We start from the raw sequence: 18,327 nt of genomic DNA, 5'->3' as shown, positions 1-18,327 counted from the left end.
CCCGCATGCCCACTATACGCCCTCGCTCAAAGTCCGTCAACTGCACATACGGTTCACGTCCACGCTGTCGCGGCATGCTACCAGTGTTAAAGACTGCGATGGAGCTCCGTATGCCACGGCAAACTGGCTGACACTGACGGTGGCGGTGCACAAATGCTGCGCAGCTAGCGCCATTCGACGGCCAACACCGCGGTTCCTGGTGTGTCCGCTGTGCCGTGCGTGTGATCATTGCTTGTACAGCCCTTTCGCAGTGTCCGGAGCAAGTATGGTGGGTCTGACACACCGGTGTCAATGTGTTCTTTTTTCCATTTCCAGGAGTGTATAATCTAAAACAAGTACACTGCCATAAACTATAATGGGCTGAATAATTTCCAGCTCTTTTAGTCATAAAATAATAAAATACAAATTTTTATAAAGAATCTAGTGGGCTAGAAACACTTGATAATATTTCAGTTGGTTAGTTCACATCACATTCATTGCATAACTGGGGAGAATACATTCACTTAAGAAGAAGTAGCATAACAGTAGCAAAACATTGGAGATACAGAACAAAGGCTATATTTATGAAGTACTATATTTGTGATCATATAAGGGACAGTCAATTGAAAATGAGAAAGATGGGAGAAAATAAGGAAAAGTTTCTTATTTCAAAATTAACTGTCACAAATGTTAATACTTTTCTCCCCTTTAGCCAAGATGGTCCATGTCTTCGTGGAAAAATGTTTGTGTTTGCCTACAGACCACAATTGTACCTGTGTGCGCTCCTCTTTGCCAAAAGCAAATTGACAGCTGCGAATGACTGTCATCAGAGCTCCAAAAATATGGAAATTGCAAGGGAAGGGCTCCTCAGTGAAACTTCTACATCACAATCAAAACAACAGGCATGCCAGCTCCAGGAAAGTCATGATGCCCTTTTTCTTTGATTGCAATGGTCTGCTGCTCACTGACTTTCTGGAAAACAGTGGCCCAATTAATGCACAATGGTATGTGGACACTTTGCAAAAACTGAAGCACACCATGAAGTCCAAATGCACAGGAACGCTGATGAACAGCATCATTCTGCCACACGATAATGCCTGCCAAAATACTGCCAAGGTTGTTTTGAGTCGATGCAGAAGTTCTGCTTGGAAGCTCTCACACGTCTTCCATACAGACCTGATCTGTCCCCATGAGATATCCATATATTTGGAGCACTGAAGAAAGACATTTGTGGCCACTGATTTGCTTCGGACGAAGAGGTGCATGCCTGGGTACAATCGTGGTTCCACAGGTAACCACAAACTTTTCCCATGAACGCACTGACTGTCTTGTCTCACAGTGGGGCAAATGTATTGACAATTATGGTGATTACTTTTTTTCCATCTGTCTCATTTTCATTTGACTGCTGCTTGTACATGAATTGCAGTTCAAATGATGTATAATGATGTCTTGCTTGTATATTTATGGTGTACATGACAATGGCACATTCTTGGATCAAGCATAGTTGTAAGAATCAGAAAAAGTATCTGCACATAGATCTGTATCATTGCAGTAAAAGTCTGTGATACAAAGTAAAACTTATGCAACCCTTTGGGTACCTCATCTGTTCAACATTCCCGAGTGGTGTAAAGGTGATAATGCATAAATAAATGAAATTGACATTCGTTATCTAGACTTAAAAGGGTATTGCTAGATTTTAACATACAAGCAATATCCACACAAAAGTCTTCAAACTACCTGTAATTGAAGTGTTCTGAGTTGTAACTGCCTTCTCTTAACAAGAGAACGTGGACATTTTGCAAAAATGACTTTTTAATTAGCACTCATGATGGAGTTTGCAGTTACAAAATAACTTCAGGGCCATTCAGTCAGTGGATTGCATCACATATAAACGGCAAATAAAAATCAACAAAGGTGAGCACAAAATTAGTTATACAACTTACTGACAGAAAATGTACATTCCAGGACGTATAAGGTACAGAGAAAGTTGAGCTACACAGGATTTAATTTGTATTCTTTTTTATCTTTTTTTAAGTAAATGAGACTCTACAACAGCATGGCAACTTAGCTTTTATAACAGCATCATGGTGCCAAAGACAGTAAGTGTGACAGTCCCTGAGAGCTGACCAATACACAGTCAAAAAACCCAGATAGCTAATCACAATTTCATAACACTTAGTGAATGGAACATTATTTATACCCTTCTCCCTTTATGGTGAACCAAGAGTTAAAAAATACAGGGAATAAATAGCTGATTTGGTGGCCAATAGGGCATGTGAAGTGGTCATTGTACCAAAATGTACCATATTCCTGCAAGCTAGTGCCTCACTTTAGAGAAGAAAGATTGTGTTCATAAGAGAGTAAGTAGCTGGGGACAGAAAACAATTTGTCATAAAACTGACAGGGCAATCCTGGACACCAGTTTGTCATCTCTCAGATGAACTTGAGTCACATTCATAGCATTGAGGACAGGGCATAGTTCCATAACACAGGGCTATTTTGTACAGGTAGAGAATCCACTTATTTGTGAGCTGGAGGCATTTGAAATTCAGTGTGCCTAATTTTATCAAACTGAAATTTATGTTCTCAGTATGGCACAGGAGTAAGCAGTCTATTTTAGGTATTTATTTTATTTATTTATTTACTTTATTCATCCATATACATATTCCTTAGATCCTTTAATGCGTGACACACTAGGATGTGGAATGACTTAAAAAATATACAGATGTATTTTCATAAGACATAGTAGCTACTTTACAAATACAGACATGGAATTGGCAGTGAATAAAAATTTTAACACTGAAGTGGTGTACACTTTCTACACCCGATTTACATTTTTTGTTCACAATGAAGGTCATCATTCCTTCTTGTGTTGTGATAATGGAACATTTGGTTGGTTTCATAGTGGGCAGGATTGTCTACCACAAAACTCATTATCAAGTAGATCTATTGGAAAGTCATAGTAAGTATACCAAGCTTCTTGAACAGATTATGGTAGGAGATTCTCGCGTGTACTCTACACATTATTCAGACCACCTTTTTCTGTTACAAGAAGATTTTCTTTGATGAAGATGAATTGCCCCAGAGGGTAATTCCATAACACATGACGGAAAGGAAGAACCCAAAATAAGCATATTTTGTGACACTGATATCTCTAATTTGTGAGATTGTGCTAATGGCAAAAGTAGCAGAGGACAAACGTTTTATGGTTTAAAGGGTATGATGTTCCCAGCTGACCCTACCGTCTATGAGAGACCTACGAATTCCATGCTACATAGTCTTTGTATTTGCCGATTGTCATGTAAAACAGGAGTCTCTTTTGGGACATTGTCATCAAAACTGAGGTGGATGCAACTGGTTCTGCTCAGGTTTACTGTTACTGAGTTTACTCTGAACCAGGTTAAGAGTTTTAAAAGTAATTTGTTGACTTCAGCTTCTATGTCAGTGGACTGTTTGTTGTTTATCACAGCACTAGTATCAGTGGCAAACATAGTAAACTTGAGTGTTTTATATGACAAGGGTAGTTCATTTATGTAAAACAGAAACAGCAGTGGACCGAGGACTGATGCCTGAGGGATTCCATGGAGTACAGTGCCCCAGTTTTACTCCATCTCCTTCCCTGCTAACCTGCTCTTATCAAGAACTACCATCTGCATCCTATCATTTAGGTAAGATTGTAGCGAGTTTCCCACTGCCCCTAAGATGCATAGTGCCTTCCTTTTTTGATAAGTATTTTGTGATCCACACAGCTGAACACCTTAGAGAGATCTCAAAAGTTTCCAACTGGTTTCATTTCATTATTATTATTATTATTATTATTATTATTATTATTGTTGTTGTTGTTGTTAAGGGATTTCAATATGTTTTTTGTGAACAAAAATATTGTACATTAGTGGACATACCTTTTCAGAAACCAAACTGTCTATCACTGAATATGTTAAAATTTTCAAGGTGCCTCACAATTCTGGAATGCAGTAATGTTTCAAGAACTTCTGCAAAAGCGGTCAAAAGAGAGATGGAATGATCGTTAGTGACATCCATTGGGTCTCCCTTTTTATGGAGTGGATTCACTATAGCAAGCTTCATTCCATCTGGGAAGACACCCTGACACATAGAGGCATTAAATATGTGGGCTAAATCTTTGTGTAGTTGATAAGAGCAGCATTTTAGTAGTTTACTGGAAATATATTCTACATCTGATGATCCTTTGTTTTTAAATGATGCAATGGTTTTCTTTGCCTCCTTTCTGGTTATGGAGGATGCATTTATTTCACTTTGTGGATTGGGAAAATGGTGCTTTAGTATGTCCACGGCACTTTCTAAAGAGCCATTGCAACCTATTTGCGCAGCAGCACTTATGAAGCTGTTGTTGAAGGTTTTGGTAACTATCTCTTGATGGCTTATATGTTCATTATCAATATTTAAAACAAAGTCTAGATGTTTATTGGCACTGTTGACACCTGCCACACTCCTGATTATGTCCCACATTGTTTTGATTTTTTTACAGGAGTGATTGATTTTGGTGTTAAAATATGAACTTTCTGAGTGTTTAATTACTTTCCTTAATATTTTACAGTACTTTTTATAATGATTTATTTGGGCAGAATTTTCTGAATGTTTTGCTGTTATCTACAATTCACATTTGTTTTGCAGGATATCCTTATCCCCTTTGTGATCCATGACTTTCTTGTGATTTCTTTGGGTCGATTCTTGTGAACCTTTTTTGAGAAGGAAACTTCAAATAATGATGCAATTTCATTGCTAAACAAATTATATTTGGAACTGACATCTGTTTTATAGTGTATGTGATCCAATTTACATTTTGGAGGCATGACAGTCCTTAACTGTTTCATCATTTATGGGCCTGACTACCTTCCACTGTGGCTCAGTTTTATTCTGGCAAGTAATCATATTATGAACGGTAAGTCTCTGATCATCATGATGAGAGGGGCCATTCAGTATTTTACTAATGGTGATGCTTCCCAGATTCCTTTGGACTACAAATACGATGCTTGAATTAGAAGTTACTCTGGTGGGAAAATTCACCACTGGGACAAGGTTGTAAGTGTACATCAAATTTTCCAGATCTCACTTCCCACTACTGTGTGTTAGAAAGTTGATACTGAAATCTCAAAGTATTATAACATCTCTTTTAGAATTAAATAGATGAAGTAAGAGCAAGCCAGGCCGCTTCAAAAGCAGGTTAAGATTTCTTTACGGTGCGCTATATACAGGGTGATTTTTTCCACCTTGTACAAGCTCTAAGGCTTGAATGATGAGAGGATATGGAATAGAAAGTTCTAATGAACTTGCGTCCAGAAATTGCAGGAATCAGTGGACATCAGTATACATATATTCATACTCTTGTATTGCCATGTTTGCCACTATCTGTAGGTCAGAACAGACTTTTCATTGAAGTTTGGGTGGTAGATAATCCATTAGCCCTACAAGTCAACATAGGTCCCTACTCAATTCACAGATGTATGCCAGGCTAGGACCCCCACAACTGGCTCACATTGAGTGTCAATTGGTAAGCCTTAACAAATCGCAAATTCATAGTCTCAGCCAATTCATGACCGACACAATTTACAAGTCAGTTGTTGGTTCCATTATGTACTTACTGGTTAATTATGTGAGTACTGGAAATCTGATTAGGTCAGATGCCTTTGTTACTTTTGGTTTTTCTACTGTGGATGCAGTCCATCTGGTGTCAGAACAAGCGGCTTCTCACAAACTGTTCTGAGTTTTCAGATCAGTTTGCCCCAGGGTTAAGTTGGGCAAACACTTTCACAGTAGACATCACCCTCAAAACCTCTGGCACCGCCGGTGCCTGTAGCTTTACACGACCAGGTTATGATGGAGCTGGATTGCTTAAAATCATTGGGACTGATTAGACATTTCCCCAAGTGAATGTACTGCACCCTTAGTGATTGTAAAGAATCCATCCAGTCAGCTTCAGCTCTATGGTGACTTCAGGGTTACTATTAACACACAGGCTCCCTCTGCAACTCAAACACAACGTCATTAAGTCTCACTTTTTCCGGCCTCCCACTGTTTATCTGGGCCATGAAATTTCCCAGAAGAGCATGGAATAACATGTTGCCACTATTATAGCTTTGCCCCATCAGTCTAATCTATGTGAACTTGAGGCATTCCTTGCCAGAGTGGTGTACTCTCTCATGTTTTTTGCCAGAGCAGTTACTATCACCCACCCCTTTCACATGTTGCTTCAGAAAAGTGCTCCTTTTTTTGGTCTACAGCCTGTGACCATCCCTTTGTGATCTTAAGGATAGTCTTTGCTCCGTGCCGTGTCTTGCAACATTTCAACTCAGCAAGCATCTGATCCTGGAAACTGATACATCTCAGTACGGTGTCGGGATGGTCCTGGCCCATTGTCATTCACACAATTCCTAACAGCCTACTGCCTTTTCATCAATAACACAACTAAGCTCAGCAACATTATTCTCATGTGGAAAAAGATAATATTGCTATGGTCTATGCCATAAAAAATTTAATGTTTTCAGATGCTGCAAAATTTGATTTAATTACCAACTGTAAGCCCTTGGTTCCCTGTTTAGCCAGTCAGTGTCCTTAACAGATAAAGCCACTCATTGTCTTCAATTTTGGGCTCTGTTCTTGCTCTGTTCAATCTTGAGACCCATTTTCGTCCTAAAATGCAACATGCAAATGTTGATGGTCTGTCCTGGCTACCCATTTTCTTTGACCCCTTATTTGATCAGGAGGAAGTTCTCTGTTTTCAAATGCATACAGAGGCGAGGCACACAGTGCATGGATTCCCTGTCACTAGTTCCTGTATTGCCTCTTTGTGGCAGCAGATCCAATGCCCCAGCAGGTAGTAAACACGAGGCAACATGGATAGCCCGACCATCTGAAGGGTCAGTATCAGACAAGCTTCAGAATTATTATTGTGTTGTCCCATCACCTCTCCCTCTTGGATGGCATTATTCTCCTATCAACAGTAGGCTTTATGGTCTGCATCATGGTTCTAGCAGCTCTGTGGCAGGAGAACATCTCCTTATTACATCAGGATCGCTGGGGCTATCTCTCACACAAAACTGTCAGTGCACCACCATGTATTAGGGCCGGGCATCATTCAGGAGGTGGAACTCCTTTTTGCAGGCAGCCGCAAGTGTTCGGGTCAGCAGGCGGTCTTGCGTACTGTATTTTCACCACTGCCGGCCCCTACACAGCCTCAGGAAACAGCCCACATTACTTTCACTGGTCTCTCTCTCTCTCTCTCTCTCTCTCTCTCTCTCTCTCTCTCTCAATACTTTCTGGTTACTGGCAATTGCTGCTTTATCTCCATTTCCTTATGTCATATGTTGTGTACCTGTGGCAGGAAACAGCCCACATTGCTTTCACTGGCCTCTCTCTCTCTCTCTCTCTCAATACTTTCCAGTTACTGGCAATTGCTGCTTTATCTCATTTTCCTTATGGCATATGTTGTGTACCTGTGGCAGCAGATACAACTGTCAAAGCCCTTCAAAGGTATTCTCCACAGAAGGCTTGTCTTGCACCACGGTTTCAGACAATGGCCCTCAGTTTGGGGTAAAATATTTCAAGGACTTCTGCATGCACAATGCCTTTCATTACATCATGGCACCTATCTTCCATCCATAGTTGACTGGCAAGACAAAACACCTTGTTCGAACATATAAGACACAGATGCACTAATATGTCGAATATTTATTGGCTGTGAGGATTTCAATTTTTTACTCTTTTTAAGTCCTTAACAATGATGCCAGTTGGGGCCAAGTGTCCCAGTTAGCTCCTGCATGGTTGTCAGCCACAGACACTGCTCAATCTCTTGCTGCTGGGCAGGTGTCCCCCAGCAACACTGCTTTTGCTGACTTTTGTGCCCGGTATACCAGTTCGAGTCAAAGCATTCAGATTCTGACCATCGTCCACAGACAGCAGGGTCACTTCATCTTCATGGGTCACTCCGAAGATGAAATCGTGGCATGCCACTGGAGCAGTTACATCCCAGGATGGGGACAAGCCTTCTCCTTGGGCCATGAGCCTGATGCCTTGCTCTTTGGCAGCCCTGGCCACCCCGCAGGTTGTGTCTACTCCATTGGTTGAGGTTGTCAACACAGACAGAAGTTTGTTTCCTGCAGCATCTGACACTGCAGTGAGCAAGCACCACCACCAGCCAAGGTGAAAGCCAGGTCTCCATCATAAGAGCCTCCCCTCTCCAGTCCACTGTCTGCTACCCATGCCATTGCCATTGTTGTGAACTCCAGTGTCACGATGGCTTCTGTCCCCCCGTCGCTGATCCTGTCCACGGCTAACCCTGGGCTTTGCAGTTGGCGGGGATGACCTAATCCTATTCACTTTCATATGTAGGTGCTGGTCCAGTTGTATCACGGACTTCTTGCACTTTTGCCCTCTCAGCACTCCCACTGATGCCAGAGACGCCTCTTTGGTCACAGCACCGTGGATGGCATCGCAATGGTTACGTCACCGACTGCCCATAGTGGTCATATGTTGGGTCACAACAGCAAGCTAGTGCACATTGACATTCAAACGGTACGGCTTCAACTCTTCAACTACCTGAGCCAGCCTGCTCACCGACCACCTCCACCAGGTCCACCACGTGTACACAGCACTACACCAGCAACATCTGATGTGGACAGCCTCTTTATAAGGGCAGGCAAGGGCCTTGGGCCCCTGGCTGTTAAATGTCTCCGAGATGGGTAAACTACGTTCATGGTATTCTTGTTGATGTCGCTGTGTGACCCAATAAATTGCGTCTCTTTTACAGCCTGTGTTTTCTAGTGTTCCTGGTTAGAACAACATGAAGTAACATGAATGGTTACAACACTGGATTTGAATTTAAAATGTGTACGATTCAAATCCACATCTCATCATGAGGACTAGGTTTTAAATGTTTTTATTAAATCAATTACAACAAATACTGAGACGATTTCTTTGAAAAGGATATGACCAAAATTTATCCTCATCCTTGTCCTACCTCATTTTATGCCTCATTTATAACATCTTCATCACATATGATACAGTGAAACTTACTCTTCATTCCTCTTGGGTGAGAGAGGGTTTCTGATGCTCTATCACAGGGCACATATGTGTGCATGCATGCAGGCACTCAGCTAGCTAGCTAGCCAGCCAGCCAGCCAGCCACCCACCCACTCATACCCACACCCACACATACAAACACATGGTTCCATAGTCTAAATCATCTACCTTGTCCCAGGACTGTAGCTTGACTGGAGTGATGGGTTGTAAATGGCAGGGTGGATGAGAGGAGAAATGCAGTGGGGAGAAGGCATGAGAGGAAATGAGAGCTGGGAAGTAGTACTAGAATGGGACAGATGTATGAATGTGCCACCAATCAATTCATTAAGGTGCAGGAAATCACGCAACACATGTAGCACACAATGAGGTCGAGGAGTGTTCAGATTTGGATTTTTTTATCATTGTGAATTGATGTTCTTTCCTCTGACAAAGAAGTTTGTATTTTTGAGAATGGAGGTGAGAAAAGAAGGGGAGGCCAGGTTGAATGTAAGGTACTCTCAGAAGGCAGTCTAGCCAACTATATCCTTACTCATAACTACCACTTCTTCAAGATGAAACCCAGAAACAAATCCACTGAAAGGCACTGAGAACTCATATGGCAACCTATTTATGGGCCATGCAGAAAAAATCTTCCAAGCCACGTAACATCTAAACCGCTTTTCTGGTCTAGGTTCTCTCATCATATCTTCATGATCTGGACTCAGAGCCAAGATACTCAGTCCTCACCCTCCACTGTTTCAACACCTTCTCTTCAATGTGAGCTTCACCCAGTCTTCCTCAGTCCCATGTTTCACCTTCTTGGCTGTGGATCTCCAACTCTACAATACCTCCATAAGAACATTCATCCATATCAAACCCACTAATTATCAATAGCACCTACGCTTTGATAACTGTCATTCCTTACACCCTAAAAAGTCTCTCTCTTATGGTCTGGCCACCCGCACTTGGTGCATCCACAGTGACAAGCAGCTGAGCTATTTCTTGCTAAGTACACTGAAAGTCCTATCAGGGCCTTCACAGATGAGGTACTACCACAGTTGCCAACCTTGAGAAGCAACTTTCAGTAATCGCATGGCAAATAAGGAGGAGGGAAAATTTTAAAAATTAGAAGCCTGATTTAGGGCTTTAAATGCTACATTTCAGACACTTTCCAAATCTAAATAAAGAAGATTTTCCAGGAATAAAAACAACTGTAAATGAAAAAATCAGGTTAAGTGGAAAAGGCTAAAAATTAGTCTAGCAAACAGCTTTCACAATATTACTATCTGAATTTGCTTAAGTACTCAAGCCTATTTTTACAACACTTATTTTTTTTTTACTGTGATCATTTTTCACTTTTCTTTATACTACAATCGAAATGATATGAAAATCCATGACTACTGGTACTTGGAACATTTACAGAAGCTTTCACCTCTTTTTCAGTTTCACTCTGAATATAATTTGCACTGTTTAATTTTGCATCACCGTTTGTGTCAAGCTTCTCTTTACAGTTGCCAAAGGAGCAAAAGATGTTCAATTCCTTGCATTTTTGACAAAAACTAAAATAATCTAAAAGACAAATGAAACCACTGAACACAGATAATGTCACAAAATTACCACACATTTCAATAACTTTCTTTACTTCCTTCTGCCGTTGTCTTTATATCAACTCTTGTACCTTTTATATGGCCATGACTATCAACCAGCTGGCCATTGTCAAACTGTAGCTAAGAACAGATTTGACTACCAGTGGTGGAACATGCTGCTAAGCATAGGAAGCTTGATATCAATGGCTTCTTCACAACAGTGCCATGTGGATTTCACTTTCCCTCCAATGCCACCTTCTCTGAATTATAAAGATGGGTATTGTCAATACAATATAACCTTCGGTACCAGAAGCTTCCTGGCTTCAGCTCCACTAGCCCCTGTCCCACACCACCTCCTGCCCTGCTCCTCCACCCCCTCCCTCTCACCTTTCATCTGCTCTATACTCTATATACTAGACTCTCCTCTCTACATTCTCTCTCTGTTCATCTACTCCATCCTCCAACTCCTCTACCCTTCGAAAAACTACTCCTCCATCTCATTCATCTCCACTTCACCCCAGGGTGAGTTCACACATATCGTACTCCTTTCCTGTCCTCTTGCTGACTCTCCCTCCCAGCCTCAGCTAGCACTAAACTGGACATTTCTGAAACCTCAGCAAAGTTTTCAGTTTTGGTTTACAAGTTTTTGGGTTTGTTGTTGGGTTGTGATTTTCTCTCTACACAATATCTTGACAATTTCTTCAGCTGTTTTCATTAAGTGTTGAATGCAGATTTCATCACTCATTGTTTGGACTCCAACCAGGCTGTGAATGGTACATGCTGCTCACCACCCTAGCAATTTGTTGACAAATGGAACAGGACAATAAACAAATTGAAATCCAACAGCAAGGCTGTACCAAAACATAAACATGTTTAAGTAAGAAAAATGTCACAAGGCAAAACCCTCCACTAAGAAGTCACTTAATAAGCATTTACCTAATAACACAACAATGTTGTTTGATGTAACTGAAGTAAAATGAGTGCAGGAATCCATATTACTTAAGCTAAAGCCTCTGTCATTTTTGATTAAATTATCTATAACTTTAATCTCAGTTGCCTCTTTTTATTGCACTGCTCCAGAAATTCATTGTCTGCAACTCAATGCTCGTATTTTTACATTTCATTCCATGTTCACAGGTGAGGCAGTGTTTGTTGAGAGCTTATTTTGTTGGTTGCTTTAGTCACGTGTAACAAGTGTTTTTTACCACTTTGTTCAGCAGTTCTTATAATTTGTGCAACATATGACATGCCAAATTCAAACTGAATGTCTCACACACCCAGTTTTTGAAGCTGTAGATTATTTTTCACACAACATAGTAGACCCAATGAAATTCCAAGGTCTACTGCTATATCTCATAACACATCTCCATCATGTAAACTCTACTTCCACCTCAAATCATGATTGTCACAACAAATGCCTTGGAAATGAATTACTACCAACAGCATACATATCACATATCTCAGTTATGACAGTAGAACTGCCTGCCATGGATCCACCCCTCCTACCCTCCTCCATGACCACCCTTCCAATCTATGTCAAATATTTTCATACAATTTTATGAGCTCAAATATACATATACAGTTACTCATGCAACAATTAACTGTGTAGAATAATTAATGAAAAAGTGTACATACTGGCCCACTGTTGTACATCAATGTATTATGTGGCCACAATTTCCAATTTATTACAATAATTAATTTCAACAAATTTTTCATTTACAATGGGGATAAGCTTTAAAAATGCACTGATGCATCAAAGGTACACAGGAATAACACTCATTCCATGATAGAAGACATTTGTTAGACACATCTTGTGAAACATTTGACAGCAAAATAAACAACAGAATGAAATCCACAGAGAAATTATTGAGATCCACGTATGCTTTCGAACAAAAGAATTTAGAAAATAATTCTTGCATGCTGCTCACAAACCTCTCAAATGCTTGCAGCAAAGTTCCACAACATGAATATAATATGGTGATTCCTTTACTTCACTGCATAGCATCTTCGCAATGGTGCTTCGTCCAGAACCACTTTTACCTGAAAATGTGAAAGAATAAGTTAAATGTGCAAATAAACACTCACTGGGAAGACCTGAAGATAAAGTACTATTCTTCCTAAAAGCACCTACTACCTGATTTTGCATACAATTCTTTGATTGATAGCTCATATCCATAGATAAATAATATTTTGGGAAACTGGGTTACTGAACGGTAGTGGGACAAACGTGACAAATATGGCATGTCTATCTTAAACTGCTTGGTGTTCCTACAACAGTAAGCATGGGCAGGCTTGTTGGATATAGTTGTTCTAGGTGCCACTGAAGTAGGATGGTAGAAGAAACACATCTGGATGACATTATACACAGACAGATCATGGGCGGATTAGAGGTTGGTCAGTCAGAAGAAAGTGAAAAAAAAAAAGAGAAGTGTACCACCTATAGTGTCTTTTTATGAGAAATTTTCAGCAGGGAGGAAACATTTAACAGCATATGGGCAAGGTTAATGATAAACTATGACTGAGCACTAGTAACATCACTGCTGCCCTAACTGATTAAATACAGTCACCCATCATAGGACCTGACCGGGCTGGAAACCTCATGCCAGTCCCTAAGTTACACAATTGCCATCAAACTATGCATTAACAGGTTCTTGAAATTCCTCTGGATGCTTGTCAACATCATCAATGAAATCCCCTTAAACAAAAGCACAGCATGGGCAGGAGAATATCGTGCCTTGCCTGCCACGAGTGGATCCAGGAATATTGGGGTGTCGCCCTGTTCTCAGGAAATCACAGTTCAGCTTGGAGAGCATAGGAACAGTATTAAAGTTCAATGTTATCTTGATGAAGAGATCATCAGAGATGGAGGAAAGGTTGGAATGGGGAGGGACTGAGAGGGAAATTGGCTGTACTCTTTTTCAAGAGAACCATTCTGATATTCCCTTAGGTGATTTTTGGAAAGCCACAAAAAACCTAAATCTGTTTGGCCAAAACTAGAACAGAACTGCCATCGTTCTGAATGCAAGTCCAGAGTCTTGCCTCTGAATCTCCTCACTCACCAGTTTGCAATGCAATTCTCAACATACTGTAATATGATGTATCCCTTGACACACATTACACACCTCACTTGCCAGTAGTTGAAGGGCAGCTGGCAATGTTGTTTTTGGTAAAACATAGCACATTGTTATATGCATTTTCTCATAGTATATATTTATTTATGCATTTATTTTACCTGGCAAGGTTAGGGCCTTCAGGCCCTCTCTTACACCTAACCAGGCATACTCAGATTGAACGAATTTCATTTTGTACAGAACATTATGGACATACCAAGTGTTATACAGTATTAATGTTAAAGAAAAAAAATAGGGATTACATTAGTCCACGGATAATTATAACAATAAAAAAATTATAACAGAATGAAATTTTCACTCTACAGCGGAGTGAGCGCTGATATGAAACTTCCTGGCAGATTAAAACGGTGTGCCGGACCGAGACTCGAACTCGGGACCTTTGCCTTTCGCGCGCAAGTGCTCTACCAACTGAGCTACCCAAGCACAGTAGCTCAGTTGGTAGAGCACTTGCGCGCGAAAGGCAAAGGTCCCGAGTTCGAGTCTCAGTCCGGCACACCGTTTTAATCTGCCAGGAAGTTTCAAAATTATAACAATTAATAATAATAATAGTAATGGGACCTTCAACATACAGACAATAATACAAACGGGAAAATTACACAATCTAACAACGGAACTCACCAGTCAAAAGATCTCGATCCTAGCGCTACAAGAAACAAGATACACGGATTCAGACACAATAGACTACGGAAACTACAGATTCTTCAAGAGTGGAACCAACAGGAAAATCGGCAAAGGAGGAGCACTCCTCGGCATGGCCTTCGCAGTAAACAAAAACATCCTAGACTCAGTAAAAGAAGTCAACGCGATCAACAACAGGCTCATGACCATGGGAATCAAACACGCCAACAAGAACTACACCCTCATCAACGTACATGCCCCCCACGAACGCAGACAACAAGGACAAACCAGAAGAAACAGACAAATTCTGGGACAAACTCGAAACCACCCTGGCAAAAATACCCCAAGACAACGCGAAAATTCTACTAGGCGATTTCAACGCACAAATCGGCAGAGAAAAACGCTACAGAATGTAATTTTTCCTCCTCATATCTTTTCTACGTGATTATGTAGCTCTCAATTCGTTCGAGCAATCAATCATTCATGATAGGAAATACAGTCATAGCTCAGTCACTCAAAATGATTCTGAAATTTTACTTGTTAGAATGAAATCAGGCGATGATTCTTCTTCTCTGCAGGCTCGTGCTTTGCGGCAGTCTGCTAATCTGCACAAATAAAATGCCTCGTAATTTTGGGAGCGTTGTATAATCAGTCGGGAAACCTCAGATCAAGCGGATATTTGGCTTTGATGAAGTTTAACCTTCCGAAGAAGCAATGGAGTTCTTGGATTATTAAGTGCAGGTTCGTATCCAGTCTTTCGGAAGTCCCTTCTGATTAACAACTACGCAATATATCGATAAATATCATTAATTCTCAGATTTAAAATACACACCATTTACTTGAAGAAGCCATCTATATATATTTCCATTTAATCGTACAGTTCATATCAGTTATCTTCTGTGATAAATCTCAATAATCAGATTACAGTTCTTCTCAACCAAGCACAGGCTAATCGGCACGAAGACCATCTCAGAAGCCCCCTTTCCTTTTTTTTTTTTTTTTTTTTTTCTAACAACCACCAGAGACAGTACTACAAAGAATACTTATGCGCTCATGGCATTGTATGAACTACTTTTCGCATGGATTCTGCGAGTATGAAGATAGAAAATTAGTAAACGTCATTCAAGGGTAGAATTGTATCTGAATAATTCATCGAATATAAAGAGATATTACAAGAAAAACAGTAGGAAATTTCCCTGCACACAAATTCACCAACAAAAACGGCACCAGACTGATCGAACTCTGCCAGCAAAACAACCTCAAAATCATGTCAACCTCCCTGACGAAAAAGCCCAAGAAACAAAAGACGTGGCGATCACCAGTCCACTCACTAGGCGAATTCCAGATAGATCACGTGGCAATCTCCTATGGATACCAGAAAGAAATCCACGATGTCCAAGTGAGAAAAGGCGCCAACATAGATTCGGACCACTACCTAACAAGAATCAAAATCAAACTCACACCAAGAAGACAACACAAAAAGAAATTGACCTCACCGAAATTTGATACAAGAAAGATCAGAGAATCGAACATCACAGAACACTGGGAAAAACAAGAGGCGAAAGATTGGACCAGCTTTAAACAAAAAATTGTGAACACAGCCAAAGAACTGATCCCGCTGACTAGAAAACCCAGGCACCCTTGGTGGAACACTACCTGCGAAATCGCCCTACAAAATCGAAGAACAGCTTTCACAAACTACAACAGCAACAAAACACAAGAAACACGGGACAACTTCTATGAAATTCGAAGACAAACATCGAAAACAATAAGACAAGAGAAACGCAAATACATCAACGATCAGCTAAACTCCATCGAAGAAGACTTCAGAAATTTCAACACACGGGATTTCTACAGGACGTTCGCCAACCAAGTCAAAGGATACTCACCACAGAACCTCTGCTTCAGAAAAGAAGACGGAAAACTGGCACTTACCAACAAAGAAAACTGTGAAGAGCTCGCGAAGTACTTTTCAAAATTACTAAATTGCCCGGAACCTAACTCAACCTTCGAACCCCGAGAACCGGCCAACGCACCGGAAGACTCACCATCACCAACAAAAGAAGAAATCCTCCACTGCATAAAGAAACTGAAAAACAACAAGGCAGCCGGTGAAGACGGAATAACGGCAGAACTGCTGAAGAACCTAGGACCAAAATCGCTAAACGAAATCACACAAATCATACAGAACACCTGGACAACCGAAATCATACCTGACGACTGGAAGACCGCACTCATTCATCCGCTACACAAGAAAGGTGACAGGACAGACACAAACAATTATAGAGGAATTTCCCTGCTACCGGTCATCTACAAAATTCTATCAACCTGCCTTCTCACCAGAACGCAAGGACAACTGGAACCCGCCATCTCGGAATACCAAGCGGGTTTCAGACCCAACAGAGCCTGCCCCGAACAAATCTTCAACCTGAAATCAATCATAAAATCCCACATGACAAGCCCCAAAAAAATCATCTGCACTTTCGTCGACTTCAAAAAGGCTTACGACTCGATCGACAGAAAGTCCCTCATTCAAATCCTCAGAGAAAAAGGCCTAGACCAAAAGACCCGAAGACTAATCGAACAGACACTAACCAATACAAAATCCAAAGTCAAATTCATGGGCGAAATCTCGGACCCCTTTGAAATCCACACTGGCCTAAGACAAGGAGATGGACTATCCCCGCTATTGTTCAACATCGTCCTGGACAAAGTAATGAGCGAATGGGAAGCTGAAGTCAGGAGACAAAACACCTGGAGACCAGTCACATTAGGAAGGAAAAGACTGGAAATCCCTTACCTAGCATTCGCAGACGACCTAGCGATACTGACCGATGACCCAACATCAGCAAAAACACAGATCGAAATCCTGAAAGAATGCGCCGAGAAAGTCGGCCTACAAATCTCTTTTGAAAAAACGCAAGTCCTAACAAGAGAAGGCGACAACATCACAACCAAGTACGGCAAAATTAAAGGGGTCACACACTTCAGATACCTAGGCGAAATCATCGAACCGACCGGAACAGAGAAACTGGCTTACGAAGACAGACAACAGAAGACACGGAAATCACTAGGCATGGTACGAAACGTCTACAACAAACAATGCATTTCCAGAAACACCAAGATCAGACACTATAACACAGTGATCAAACCCGCCGTACTGTATGCCAGCGAAACACTAGCACTCAACAGGAAAATCAAAATTGAAGAAATCAAAAAAGAAGAACGCAAAATCATGAGGAAAATTTTAGGAGGAAGACCCACACCAGATGGCTACAGACTACAGAAGAACTCAACAGTAGAAGCATATTCGAACATCGAGAACGATATGAGAAAAAGGCGCCTTAAATTCTACGGACATTTAGATAGACTCCCTGAAACAAGACTCACCAAGAAAATTCTAGAACACATCAAGACACTTAAAGTCTCGACACCCTGGATGGAAGGAGTCCGAAAAGACCTACAAGCAATTGGCACCACAAACACCACAGACAGAAGCACCTTCCGAAAACACATAGACAATTGGGAAGTAAAGTCAGAAGCGCTAAAACAGCGGACCAAACAAGAATGGTCTGAGGAGAGAAAAGAGGCCCTCTCCAAGAGAATGAAGGAGTACTGGAAGGACAAGAAGAACAAGCCTTCAAAGTCATAAGCTTAACGATTTCCTTTTAGGGAAAATTCGCCAACAACAACAATAATAATAATAATAGTAATGACTATGTATATGAAAGTAAACATATTTTTCTTTTATGAATGTCAGTCCTATTGGTAGTTGGGAATTTTCTCGTTATGTTCTTGCAGCTTGTGAGTTATTCACATTGAGCAGAGACATAAGACGGCAGAATGGGGTGAAAGAGATATAGAAGAGGTAGCTAGATTAGAGGAAGAGAAATAGAATGGTAAAATTCGAAGCTATGATGGAGAGGAGAAAGAAAGAATGAGAGGGGCACAACAATGGTGGCTATACCGTCCCTAAT

The 18,327-nt window shown here is 40.9% G+C and overlaps 1 protein-coding gene across 2 annotated transcripts in view; it reads right to left on the bottom strand.

Moving 5' to 3' along the window:
• LOC124594977 (peroxisome biogenesis factor 1) overlaps window positions 1-18,327 on the bottom strand; it is a 383,457-nt gene that overhangs the window by 262,582 nt on the left and 102,548 nt on the right. For both annotated transcript variants that reach the window (XM_047133503.1, XM_047133504.1), the window contains one exon: window positions 12,534-12,641. In XM_047133503.1, coding sequence (XP_046989459.1) covers window positions 12,534-12,641 — 108 coding nt within the window. The remainder of the gene's footprint in view (window positions 1-12,533; window positions 12,642-18,327) is intronic.

This window comes from Schistocerca americana, chromosome 2 (genome assembly GCF_021461395.2).
Source record: "Schistocerca americana isolate TAMUIC-IGC-003095 chromosome 2, iqSchAmer2.1, whole genome shotgun sequence".
Lineage (NCBI taxonomy): Eukaryota > Metazoa > Arthropoda > Insecta > Orthoptera > Acrididae > Schistocerca > Schistocerca americana.
Note: the sequence above shows the minus strand (reverse complement) of the source record. Positions and strands in the feature narration are given on the sequence as shown.